Raw genomic sequence first — 13,460 nt, 5'->3', positions numbered from 1 at the left:
AGATGGTAATGTGTTATAGTCAACTATTTCCATGTAAAACATACTAAGAAACACTCCACTGTTAATATTGCTGGTACTTTGTTTTCCTACATATTGTGTTGCAAAAAGAAGTCTTACATACGCATTTGTTCTCCTGAGCTCCTAAAAAGTAAGAGAGAGACAAGGTAATAAGATGGTGTGTGTGCTTTTAATATGATTATTTGCTTTATTTAGGCCAAGGTTGAAAAACGTGGATCGAAGTAGTGCTCAGCATTTGGAAGTTACCGTTGGAGATCTGACAGTCATTATTACAGACTTTAAGGAGAAGACTAAGTCACCACCTGCTTCCAGTGCTGCTTCTGCAGATCAACACAGTCAGAGTGGTTCTAGCTCTGACAACACAGAGAGGGGAATGTCCAGGTCATCTTCACCCAGAGGAGAAGCATCGTCACTGAATGGGGAATCTCATTAAAGTTTATTTCCTCCAGTTTCATTAGTCTCTTCAAAACATGCAAATACGTAAGTTCTGTCACCACATTTTCATGACAGATGAGTCATACATAATTAATATGTTGACTGGAACATGATGCAGTTTAAAAAAAAAGAAAGAAAATAAGTGCAGTGATAGAATCAGTAATAACATGAAGCTGAGTCAGGGAAGGTTTAGGTTAGATACCACAAAAGGTTTCTCACCCAGAGGGTGGCTGGGCACTGGAACAGGCTCCCCAGGGAAGTGGTCACAGCACCAGCCTGACAGAGTTCAAGAAGTATTTGGACAACACTCTCAGGCACATGGTGTGACTCTTGAGGCTGTCCTGTGCAGGGCCAGAATTTGGACTTGATGATCCTTTTGGGTCCCTTCCAACTCACCTTATTTTGTGATTCTATAATAATTTAAATGCTATCTACAAATGCTTATGAAGCATCTTCAGACCAACTTTTTAATCTACATGTGTAAGGGTGCCATGAAAATGTGGTTTGAATGTTCATTATGCAGTGTTATTGCTATGTCCATTTTCACTTTTAGTTTAGCAAATTCTAACACAACTCTTGGAATCTCTACTATTGGCATGTACTAAATTAAATTTTTATAACATAGTTCAAGCTGCCTAAATATGTATTATTTGAGAATTGTGAAACATAGTTATATGTATGCAAGTCAAAGATCAACTTAATTATTGCTGCAACAGAATTTTCATAATAATTATCTTCTTAAAAACACCTGCTGGTACTTGGTGTGGTAAAATAGGAAAAATGTTATTAAAGAAAACATTTGTATGGATTTTTGCCAATGTTTGACACATTTTACTAGATTACTGTTACTGAATTATGTTGATGGTTTTACCAATATTTTTTGACACTTAAAACACTTATTGTAATGTTTACAAGCAAAATAGAAAACACATTCTAAGCATTGATTAGTTAACCTTGCAATTCAGGTAAAGTACTGCATTGTCGCTGTACACTGGTATTTTGTGTTGTGTAACAAATACTGAACCTCAGATGGTGATGCATTTGGCAAAAACTATTTGGAAATATGAAAGTTTGGAAAAGCTCTATAAAAAGAACAGATCTGCAGTTCTTATTTCTGCTTAGTGCTGTTTCTTTGCCCCGGATTTTTCTAGTGTCACATAGTCACTTATTTCAGTACAAGAATATCAGATGTTCCACAAGAATAAGGAAATAACAATTCTATTATTTTTTTGTTCTTGAATCAATTTCTTTAATATTGAATTGGCCTGTTATAATATATTATGTCATAAATAATTTGAAAAACACTCAGTATCCTACTTTATGGCATAAGCTGTCAACATTTACGCACTTAGCAATATACTGATAAAGAGCAGAACTATTTACAATACCATCTGGTATTATGTAAAATTACCAATAAAATATTTTTGTGAATACAGATTTTGCATTTTTGTTTACAACCAATAAGTGTTTTGATACATACATACAATTCATGTATAGATTTTAAATTATATATTCTGGTTCAGTACAAAAGTCCATTTAGCTCCTTTTAGTGAGGTAAGGCACTTACATTCCCATGAGCCTTTTCTTTTTCATTCAAAGTAAATATATTTTTAAGCCTATGTGAAAGTTGGATGGACCTTCTTGGTAGTGAATCCAGCCCCAAGTTATTACCCACATATGATATGTCTTCTTGACAGCTTAAAATAATGGATTTTTGTAGCCCCTGACAATTGTGATGTTTGGTGGTTTCTTGTAGTAATGTAATTTTCTGTTTTTAATGCAGTACTTCTACAGGCACAATGGTACTGTTCTATTTTGTAAGATGCTAGTTGTGAACTACAGTTAGTTGCATAAAATGGGAGTCTGATGTGATATCTGAGAACATACATACCTCATTCCTTGGTGTTGCTGTTTAAACTTTTTAGACATCAAATGTTAATTATAGGCTGTTTCAGATGGATAACTACTGACCTGTTTATTATGTATTCTGCTTTATCTTACTAAAAATAGGATGTCTGTTCCTTGCTGTTACCTGGCCAAATTTAGTATCTGTAAAACATGCTTTTTAAGGTTCTTAAATGTTTTTGGGGCCGGGCTAGTGTTCAGAATAACACATGCTAGCTTTTAAAAGAAAAAAATATATGCTTCTCAACTTTATTTTTTTATATTTTATTTTTAGGTGGGACTATTTGCAGAATATACTGATGTAATGGATTACAAAAGAGTTGAAACTGTTTAAAGCAAACAGTTTAAATATAGTAAATCTCATTGCAAGAAGTTTTATGAAAAGTGTTTCTAATTTTTAAACATAATGAATGCTAACACAATTCAGAATGTCTTGCAAAGAAATAGTAATCTATTACCAGTAATTCACTAAATGGGAAATGTATTTTTATTTAAGTTCATGTGAATAAACCACCCAGCATTGCCAACAAAAGGACTCTATCTTCAGAATTAAGTAGCTATTTGATTTGAAAGGAAGGATGGAGTAGATTTTAGTATGATTCAACTGTCTCTAGAGAATAATCTCAAAAATGTGGTACAAGTATGGTTATCAAAAATAATGCAGAAAGTCTCACTGTTCGTTATGGAACAAGACACTGAAGAGCAATTTCTACTACATGTGCTACAGAAGTCAGCTAGGATCTTAAAAGCTATGGTGGTTTTAACTGAACATTAGGTTGCCATTGTTTTATTGCAATGATGCTTGTTTTATCATTAAGCAAAGTTAAGTTTTTGCCTGTTTGATGATTAAAAGAATATGACAATACTGACAGCAGAGTAGACAAATTCTAAGCAAAATACTGCATTTGAATCTGTTCATAATATAATTTAAATGAACTTCACTTTCATAATTTCTAAATAATTTTGACTTGTAGTAATCCTAAGTCCTTTTTTCTAACTGTAAATATATTTAAAAACATCTTTACTCCATTTATAAAAAGTGAAAATTTAATGTTGTAATGTGTTCTGATTAGCTATTTTTCTCTGTGATTGCTCTCTGCATAAGAACTGTTATTTGTTAAATCTATATATGCATCAGTCTTCAACAGCCATACATCCTGGGATGTTCGTGAAATGGTGGCCCCACAAGGACAAGTGTGATAGTGTTCCATGTAAATGAGTTCCTTTATGTGCTGATTGATTGTCTGGTTTCAGAAAGGAAAAGGAGAGAGAAATGGGGGAAAATGAAGTATAAATAGTTCATTTATAAAGTGTACAGTAATTCATCTCTTACCTTCCTAACTTTGCTATTAATTATAGGTGGTATAAGAAAAAGAACAAATATACAGTTGATTGATCTCTTTTTTCATGAATTTAAATCTACATATTGGAGATAAAAATTCTTCTACTTAGTAGCAGGTTGAATTATACCACATAAAATATTGATTCCAACAAAGGAGGTAGTAATAAATAAATGACATTTCAAAATTTAAAATTCTTGCTATTAAAAGTCAATAATTAAGAATGTGACTGGAGTTTTAATCTAGTATGGGTTTAGATATTTGATGTTTTGGAGCATAGATTGTAAAATCTCAAAAACTGATTTTATAATTTGTGCACTTAACATTTTTTTTTAATATTATGAATAGCACATTTTCAAGTAGCCATGCGAGACAGTACTTTCTAGAATTTGTTCAATTGGTTCACTGTAGTGATTAGGCAGGTCTTGTAAACTTCACACCTTTCATCCTAAATTCTTTACTTTTTTCCTCTGACAGTTTCCTATGTTTTGCTGATGGATTTTACTTTGTTAATAGGATTGATTTGGCATGAAACTGTCTATTGTGTACTTTTTATCCAGGGTTCTTTAACTATATCTGTTTGGGGTTTTTTTCCTGTGACATGCCTTTATTTGGCGCTTCTCCCTCCTAGGGAGTTTAGGTATAATTAATTCAAAATCAGAAACTGTAGGGAAATAAAAAGGCATTTACATTTAATTTCTCCAAAGGCAACAGCAAGTGCTATACTTATAGTAAATTTAGCCTGTGCTAACTCAGGAATAAGATAGAAAAGATAAAAACTAATGCTGGTTTTGGCTAGTGGACCAGTCAGTGAAGTATGGCATTTTGAAAATGCATACTTCTATCTCAATGTTAAGATTTTGGTGTGCTGGAAACACAGCTTGAGCTTTCAGAGGTTTTCTTAACCTGAAATATGACCCAACTTATGTCAGAGCAGTCTCAGTTTGAAAGGTTGTAACTTCAAACTAGCTAAAACTGTGCAGTAAAATCAGTGAAACCATAGAAGTTCAGATGGTTTTCTTTTGTGCTGTCAAAGTTTTAAAAAGAGGAGAAACTGTTAAAAGACTTGGAAGACTTGTCTAAGACCACAATCATCTTGAGCTTAGGTTGACATCTAAAGAACCTATGTTTTAACAAGAATTAACAGGATTTAGCCACTAACTAAACTTCAAAAATTGCTTCCTAAGTTAATTACAAATCAGTGGTCTATGGAAATTATTCTAACATCTTGTCTAGAATTGAGTAAATGGTACAACAGCAATGGAAAACTGCATCCTTGTTGGAAAGTACTATTATCCAACAGCAAGTGATGTTTACATGACTTTGCTAAAGTCATAAGACATTATGCCAAAAGATTGTGATATGTCTGTGAACAAGGCTTAAACTGTACCATTAGATTCAAAGAGTGAAAGAAAATGCAGTGAAAAAAACATTAGTTTCAGAACCTAGAGTCTTAGTAGTGCAGGATCTTATTACAGCCTCTATTTAAGTGTGTTGGTAAAAATTAATAAAAACAAATGACCACTGAATCACACCAATGTATTCAATCCTAATCTTGCCCCTTTTATTATGTGAGACAGATAAAAGTCATCAGAATGAACTTCCTCTGTCTGCTAATGGTAGATTTTAAGAGCAGACAGTTTAATGGGCACAGGAAGTTTTAGGTGTACTTTTAAGAAGTTAAACATGGAAGATGAAGGGCAAAAGCATATTCCATAGCTCATAATGGTTATTATTAAAAATGATTACAAGAGATTGCTGGTCCCATATGGGGTTTTGTAAAAGACAAAATTGTAACCTTATCTAATCACTCTTTGTTCCATATGCTCAAAGAAAATTACCATAAGAAAAAACATTGTTCAGTAACAATATTCTGAAAAGTAGTTCCAGAATTTTAATTATTTTCTAAAAAGGTATGGCGTATCTTGGCAGATGGAGGACTATTTGAGCAGGACTGTGTTTTCAGGATCTAGGCCACCTGGAAAAGTGTAGTCTTTGCTTACACTGTTTCCTGTCATGGTTTAACCCCAGCTGGCAAGTAAGTACCATGCAGGCCTTTAAGCATTCTCCCTCTGTGCAGTGGGGGAGAGAATTCGAAGAGTAAGAGTCAGGAAACTTACGGGTTGGGATAAAGACAGTTTAACAGGTCTTTAAAGCTGCACATGCAAGCAAAACAAAACATTGACCACTTCCCATGGGCAGGCATGTGTTCAGTCATCCCCAGGAAAGCAGAGTTCCATCACAGGTAACAGTGACAGGAGCGGGCAAACACCATCACTCCAAACATCCCCCTCTTCCTTCTCCTTCCCCCAGCTCTGTATGCTGAGCACAACACCACATGGTCTGGAGTATCCCTGTGGTCAGCTGGGGTCAGCTGTCCTGGCTGTGTCCCCTCACAATTCCTTGTGCACCCCCAGCCTTCTCACTGGTGGGGAAAGTAGGAGAAGTAGAAAAGGCCTTGACTCTGTGTGACCTCTGCTCAGCAACAGCTGAACTATCTCTGTGTTATCAACAGTGTTTCCAGCACTAATCTAAAACAGCCCCATGCCAGCTACTGTGAAGAAATTAACTATCCCAGCCAAAACCAGCACATCTGTGTATAAATACTGATCTTGGTCAAAGCAAAGTGAAAGTGCTTCCTCAAGCTTTTAAGACATGTAGCTGTAGACCAATGGAACTCTAATTTACAGTGGAGTTACTGAGAAGATACCTGAGGAAAGGAGACTATTAATGTATTTTTTGATAATTTACTAACCACATGCATGTAATTTTCCTCTTCTGTATGAAGAAGCAAAAGGATGCAGAAAAAGGAAATTAAATGTGGCTCATTAGCCTCTTTCCAAGATTACTAGAGTCTACAAACTGCAAATTCTGTTTGGTTCAAAGATAGTCCCAGGTATTTGTCACTAAAGAAGGATGGAGTTGTTTGATCATTTTGCATCTGTTAAGACAAGTGAGGGGTCAGTTCTACTTTCTGAATACTCACTTTGTGAACATAGAGATCTAATTTTCCATTTATATGCATCTAATATATAGCTGTCCTCCATGAATAATTATTTCAAGCTGATTCTTCTTTGCACAGAATAAATAAAAATGCTTCAATGTCAAGCCTGGTTCCTGATGGCACAGATCTCTGAGCAGGAAAGTCTGGCATCTGACTGATCATCTCTTTCTGTAACAGCCTTCAGCTATAAATTAATCTGGGCAAGGGAAATCTCTTCAGGTTACATGTATTATCGTTACTCCCACCTCTGAAGGAAACACATTCTGATTCCTGGTATCTTCTTCTCCCTTTTATTTCTCTTAAGTATGTTTATAGTCTTAAGTAGATGCAGTGAATTTGAAATAACTTCTTATGCCTGCTGTTTTAGTGGGGAATTTGACTGGTGTTCCCAGTTCTTGAACTATATTTTGGTTTTAAGATCAGCATGGTGATACAAAATTATGGTATGTGGGAGCTTAGAGGTCAATTTCAATGTTGTCACTGTTGTCTTTGTTTCTATATAATTGACTACCTAAAGAGTTTCTTGCTGAGCATACTTACACTGATTCTGTACCATTCAAGCAGTCTGAGGGACCTAGCATTCTGGGATGCCAATTATCTGTGCAAATGGTATTATTCTATGCTGGGGGGCTTCCAAATGTGGCAAAATAAGCAGAATTCTTTCCAGCTGATGGAGGCAAATGTTGTCAAGTAAAATGCTATTAGTCCCCACTGGAGAAGGAGATCTGAGGAGCGTGTACAGATTCTGAGTGCTTTCTTTGCTTTCCTACAGAAACTCCTGTAGGAAGCTTCTGTTTCTAAAATGTCAAACACCTTCAAAAACCCTCAGTCCAACAAAAAAACAGAGTAATAAGGAGGGGGGGAAGGAAGAACAAAGAAAATGTATTTTCAGAATAATCCCTTGAAGAGCCGTGTAATGGCTTCTTTGTCTTTTTTGTGTGTTTAGTGTTCCTTTCTCTGTGTACTGTATTGGAAGTAGGCAACACACTCTTCTTAGAGATATGTCTTGCTTTGTAATTCTTGATGGCTGTTGGTTGAATGACATTTGGCCTAAAGATGTAGGATTTTGTGAATTAAATAGTAAATACCATGAATATTTCACTCTTGCATACAAGTTATTTATTGAAAGTGTAGATGAAAAAGTTAGGAACAAAATTAATTCCTCTCATACAATTAGCTACTACACAATTTTAAAGGGTCTAATTCCTGGACTGCTAAGAAAAGGATAGCTTTATGTTGCAAGGGTGATATGAACCTAGACTAGAATGGATGTGGCTTCCGAAGAGTTTTGTGGCCAGTAATTCATATGGCTGTTTTCAGTGATTATTCCACACCGTAACCTGTTAATCTTGAAGTGTTGTTAGAGCATCCTCACAAACAAATCAAAACTACCAACAGTACTGTCAGATACTCTTAAAATTTACTAAGTGCCTTACACAGAGCATCACTGAGGCAATGATTCAATTGCAAGGAAGTCTGATAAAAGATTTACTCCTCTGGTTGAAGTTACAGGTTGTCAGTTGTAACCAAGGTTATGTTCCTGGTTATACGCATTAGAATCTGATATTTTATTGCTGATCTGAGTAGCTAATAAAAAACAGTCCAGAAAATTTTGCGGCTTTCAATTTGTAAAACATCCATTGTTTGGAGGAGATTTTTCATCTAGCCAGTTGTGATGGTCTACTGGAATATCACAGAAGTGAATAAAACTTGTGAGTATTTCTGGATGCTTTCACATTTCTCTGTTTCTCAGTCAAGGACAGTATTACCTTTCTTGGGAAGGGGTACCTAAGTTGGTTTTTCTCATAGGGATTATGTTTATCCAACTAGTTTTTTAAGGGGTTTATTATTAGAAAAAGGGCTTGTTATTTTGAAAATAAAGATCTTACCTGCCAGGTGTCTTCCCCAAAATGAGTAAGTGCCTTTTCTGTTCTGACTCTTAGAAGTATTTACTTTGACAGATTGAATCTGAATGTTCTGGATAAACCAACTATTAAGTACCAAGTGTTACCAATGGCTTGAAATCCTTTCACTGAAACAAGAGACAGATTGTAAGCCACTTGAATTGTTTTCAGACCTGATGTTATCGGAAGTTTTATAACTGCTACGAGTAGTATACTTCTAAGAACAATGTAACTTTTCAGGAACTTGATATTGATAGGAAATAAATATTTATTAGAAGAAGTATATTAAATAAATATTTATTTACCAATTTGAGTAAGAGAAAATGTTACACTATGGGGGCAACTGCTGTTAGCAGTCCTGACAACCTAATGAAAAGTAAAACTGAGACCCTGGACTCTAACTGTAAAAAAGGGGTAGTATTTGGTGAGAGATTGGGACTGTGAATCTTGTGTCCACATTCTAATAAAATAATTTCTCCTACCTAAGTTTTTACCAATTCTCAAGCAGAAAAGAAAGCATGAACAGATATGAGTAAGAGGCCCTCTGGTTTAATTGGTGCTGCTTCCTATCTCTAGTGGATTTTTTTTAAACTTTTTTTTTAAACTTTGCTCAGGACTGGTACAGCTGAAAGTATATTTTCCCTTCATTCTTAAGCCTAGACTTTGAATGGAGTTTCTCTGAGACACTTTTGTAGTGAAATCGTATTCCCTACAAACATTGAAGACAAAAATAAACATCTCTGTGAATGAAAGATCTTGTGTGGTTGTAATTTTTTAATATACACAAATTTAATTTAAAACATCTAAAGGTAACTCTAAGAAAAACACAGTATATTGATCTACTTAAAAGATCTCTGTGTAGCACTCAGAAAGTATAGTTTGCATCATGAGGTGCTTCAAATTTTCTGTCTGATAAACTATTTTCAATTCCATCATAGTACTCCTTTAAAGACAACCATACATTAACCCATTGGGATACTTCCTCCAATTGACCTCTTCCTGACCTCAGTTCAAAGACTATATTAAACAATTTAAGATTCTGAAAGCTTGGCAGGAAAGCTGAGGGGAGTTGCCTGGAAAGAAACAGAAGGAATCACAGCTCAAAGACTATTTTTTTTTCTATGATAAATGTTACACAATTAATGATAATAGAATGGAAAAGTTTACATCCCTACAGTTATTTCACATTGATGATATATTGTTGGTTTCAGAGGAGCATAAATAGATGTTTTTGAGGCCTAGAATAGTGACACACATTGAAATGCCTTTCCCAGGAATAAATGAATACTTCTTACCTGCGAACAATCTAAGGAAGTATTTTTGGTGAAAACTAATGTAAGTGGACTACAATCTTGACTGGCATTGGTGGTGCTTAGGGTGTGTTATGATAGAATGGTAAATAAAATTATTAAATTGTTCAGAACGCCTCTCTGAATGTACTATTTGTACTGTCCAGGAGAAAGTGCGAGAAATACAAGTGGGCAGTTTGGGGATAAACAGCAGACTTTGTGAATTTGATCTCAAAATGCCAAGAAGCGTCTGCTAATTTATGAGCAAAGATGATTCATTACTGCTTTTGGTTATGATGGAAGTTGAGATATTCTTGGGAGTACTGCTTCTGAAGCAAGAAACTATGAAATCATCCAGGCTTGCAAATTAAAGTAACCAATGAGGTAAGAAATTTGAGAAGGGGGCTTTGTCTAAGCCTTCATCTCATTGTACATAAAAAGTACTTCACTACTGAAGCAGGTTATAAAACAGTGGTCTGTGTGGGTTCTCTCCATTTTTCTTCAATTCTACAGTTCCCATGTTCAGTTCTCTGAATTGTTTGTTATTTGTGTTGCTTTGCAGCATGAGGCAAAGGCCCTACCAAGGCATTCTTGAAAGAAGCTGATTCTCTTGTAAAGCCTGTTGGAGATTCCCATTTGTGTAGCCGGTAATTGAAGTGTTGGCCATGAGTATAGGACCTCATCCCTGCTCCAAGGAGGCAACATGTGAAGCTGGTACCTCCTTGGGTGCAGAATGCTTTAAATGCCACCCAGTCATTACTGGGCATAGATCTCCAAGTGCAGGCAGCAAGTGTGGGGAAACTGTTGACGTAAATACCAAATTTGGTACTAGCAGAAATCCTGACTAAATTAGCATCAGATACCAGAATAGGGCTATTGTCACTAATTAAAGGGGTCTAATTTAGTCTTGCTTACTCATCTATTTTGCAAGAACAGAAGGGATTCAAAAGAGGCGAGCAAACTGTTAAGCTCTTCTATCACCCTTTTATTCATTTGTTTCTGCTATTGACTGTTCAGCAAGACTGCTACACAATTATGGGTCTGAAGATGAAAACAAATTTCTTAAATTCCACACAAATGTTTTGGCAGCCATGGGAGATCACAGCATTCCCCCGCAGATATGGGCCTGGTGCCTGGAGATAGTTAGGACAGTGTCCAATTTTTTTTTACCCTTTCTTGTCCTGAAAAAAAAAAAAAAAAGAGTAAAAGCTTAATTTGTAAAGTTACAGATTGAAGATAGGCAAAGGAAGGCTGAGTTATGCATACGTACCATCCTGAGTTAGCAGAACTTCAAATTATTTTGGGTGTTTCAGGCTCAAAGTTCAGCGCTACACAATATCCCAGTGTAATGGCTGCACTACTCCAGGGCAGCACAGGGCAGGCTGCCTCCTCACAGTAGTTATTTGTGTGAGCTTCGGACATGGCCAAGGCTGTCAACAAGTGTGAGAGTGCTGGGTACCTTAGGCACTTGTTTGTGACCCCAGCTGACCACAGTGTTAAAAGAAGGAGTCAGTAAAAAGGGCAATATTAGTGTCTTATCTCTTCCTGATAATTCAAGTACTAAGTGCTTTAAACTACCACATTTGACTGCTTTTGAAGCAGTCATGGTTTTGAATTTGTATTTATGAAAGTTGAGCAACCCTTAGAGAAAAAGATGTAGAGAGACACACAGTAGGAATTTCTCTATCTCTGACATTGTCTCTACATGGTTTACATGTAAAAGTCTACTTGAAGGGGGAGTAAAACCAGGGTACAGATGAACAAAATAAAAAGGTAAATAAATTGGCAAAGTCAGTCAATGCTTTAGCTGGTTTGACTGACGGACCACTTTCCAAAACACCTCTTTACTGAAATGGTAAATAAATCTGTTGTCTTTTTCATTCAGAATAGCAGCTACTGGCTGCAGTGTATCATCTGGCTTGCATTGCTAAATGGCTCTCAGAGACTTCACAACTCTTCTATACCTCTGTTTCCACTTACAAGGACAGCTGGCAGTTGTCTAATATTTTTTTTCATTTTAGCTGTTTGCTAGATATAGTTTTGCTTTCCAAGACATGCAGCCTTTTTTTGATTTGAAATAATAATAAAATGTATAAAATTTTTACATCAAATATGAAAAAAATCCCACCCCTAAAATAAAAGGAGTAATTTTTTTGTTTATGGTCTGATTATTTACTGGGTGAATGCATTCATTTTAAAGATCATAAAAAAGGTGAATAGGATAACATACTTAATACAAATAGTATAAATTCACTGTGTGGAATCTGCACTGTTACTGTGAAATGGAAAAGGTAAAAAAATACCTTAGCTGCTTTCAGATTATTTGATACATTTCATCTTAAAAAATGAACTTTCAAGGCATAATGCAAAGTTACTGTTGTGCGTGGTTACTGCTAGTAAGTATTTTTTCTATTAGAGATAAAATATATTATAGAAATTTAAAAACCCTGATCTGGGTATCGGGACTCAAAACACCCGATTCTGTAGCAAACAACATCAGGACACAATAAGGACTTTTAAACTTAAGTATAGTTATGTATAAATAAACAAATAAGTAAACACCAGCCCTTCATGCCATATTTCTGTATTTATTGTATATGGTATGTATTCGCATGAGTACGTACATTTGCTTTGACTCTTTGCAAAAGTACTTTAAACACAAATCATAGAATCACAGAATGGTTTGGGTTGGAAGGGACCTTAAAGGTCATTAGTTCCAATCCCCCTGCCATAGGCAGAGACACCTTCCTCTAGACCAGGTTGCTCAAAGCCCCATCCAACCTGGCTTTGAAAACTTTAAGGGATGGGGCATCCACAGATTCTCTGTGCAACTTGTTCTGGTGTTCTGCATCTTGATAGCGAAATTTTTCTTTCTTATATCTAACCTAACCTACTTTCTTTCAGATTAAGGCCATTCCCCCTTGTCTTACCAATTGCATGCATAAGGAGTCCTTCTCCAGCTCTCTTTTTGGCCCCTTTAGGTACTGGCAGCAATTAGGTCTCCCCAGAGCCTTCTTTTCTCCCAGCTGAACAAGCCCAGCTCTCTTAGCCTGTCTTCACAGGAGAGATCCTCCAGCCCTCAGGTCATCTTTATGGCCCTCCTCTAGACTCTGTCAGCAGGTCCATGTCCTCCTTATGCTGGGGATACCAGAGCTGGATGTCGTACTACAGGTGGGGTCTAATGAGAGTGGAGCAGAGGGGCAGAATCCCCTCCCTCGCTCTGCTGGCCATGCTGCTTTCATGCAGCTCAGGACCCGTTTGGCTTTCTGGGCTGTGAGCACACATTGAGCTTCTCGTCAGCCTCTGGTTTAGAGACAAGGATATCACATGAGATGTTTCAAATGTTTTGCACAAGTATTTTGCAGGTATATGGCATCTCTGCATCCATCAACATTCTAAGTCCACTGCAGGTCACCAAATTTGTCAGGCACAATTTGCCCTTAGTAAAGCCATATCGGCTGTCACCTATCTCCTCTTTATTATACCCATGCCAGGTATGGTCTTTGGAAAGTTTTAGATGATGCAAATAGATGCATCATCTAAATAGATGTAAAAAGAAATAAAA

The 13,460-nt window shown here is 36.2% G+C and overlaps 1 protein-coding gene across 2 annotated transcripts in view; it reads left to right on the top strand.

Moving 5' to 3' along the window:
* YAF2 (YY1 associated factor 2) overlaps positions 1-13,460 on the top strand; it is a 48,824-nt gene that overhangs the window by 22,224 nt on the left and 13,140 nt on the right. Inside the window, exon 4 of one of the 2 annotated variants that reach the window (XM_077783476.1) lies at positions 214-498. In XM_077783476.1, the coding sequence (XP_077639602.1) occupies positions 214-451 (238 nt within the window). In that variant the 3' untranslated portion in view covers positions 452-498. Of the gene's footprint in view, positions 1-213; positions 3,923-13,460 lie in introns of those variants that run through there. The other variant, XM_021545297.2, reaches the window with a different exon arrangement.

The sequence above is a fragment of the Lonchura striata genome, chromosome 5 (genome assembly GCF_046129695.1).
Source record: "Lonchura striata isolate bLonStr1 chromosome 5, bLonStr1.mat, whole genome shotgun sequence".
NCBI classification, from domain to species: Eukaryota; Metazoa; Chordata; class Aves; order Passeriformes; family Estrildidae; genus Lonchura; species Lonchura striata.
Note: the sequence above shows the minus strand (reverse complement) of the source record. Positions and strands in the feature narration are given on the sequence as shown.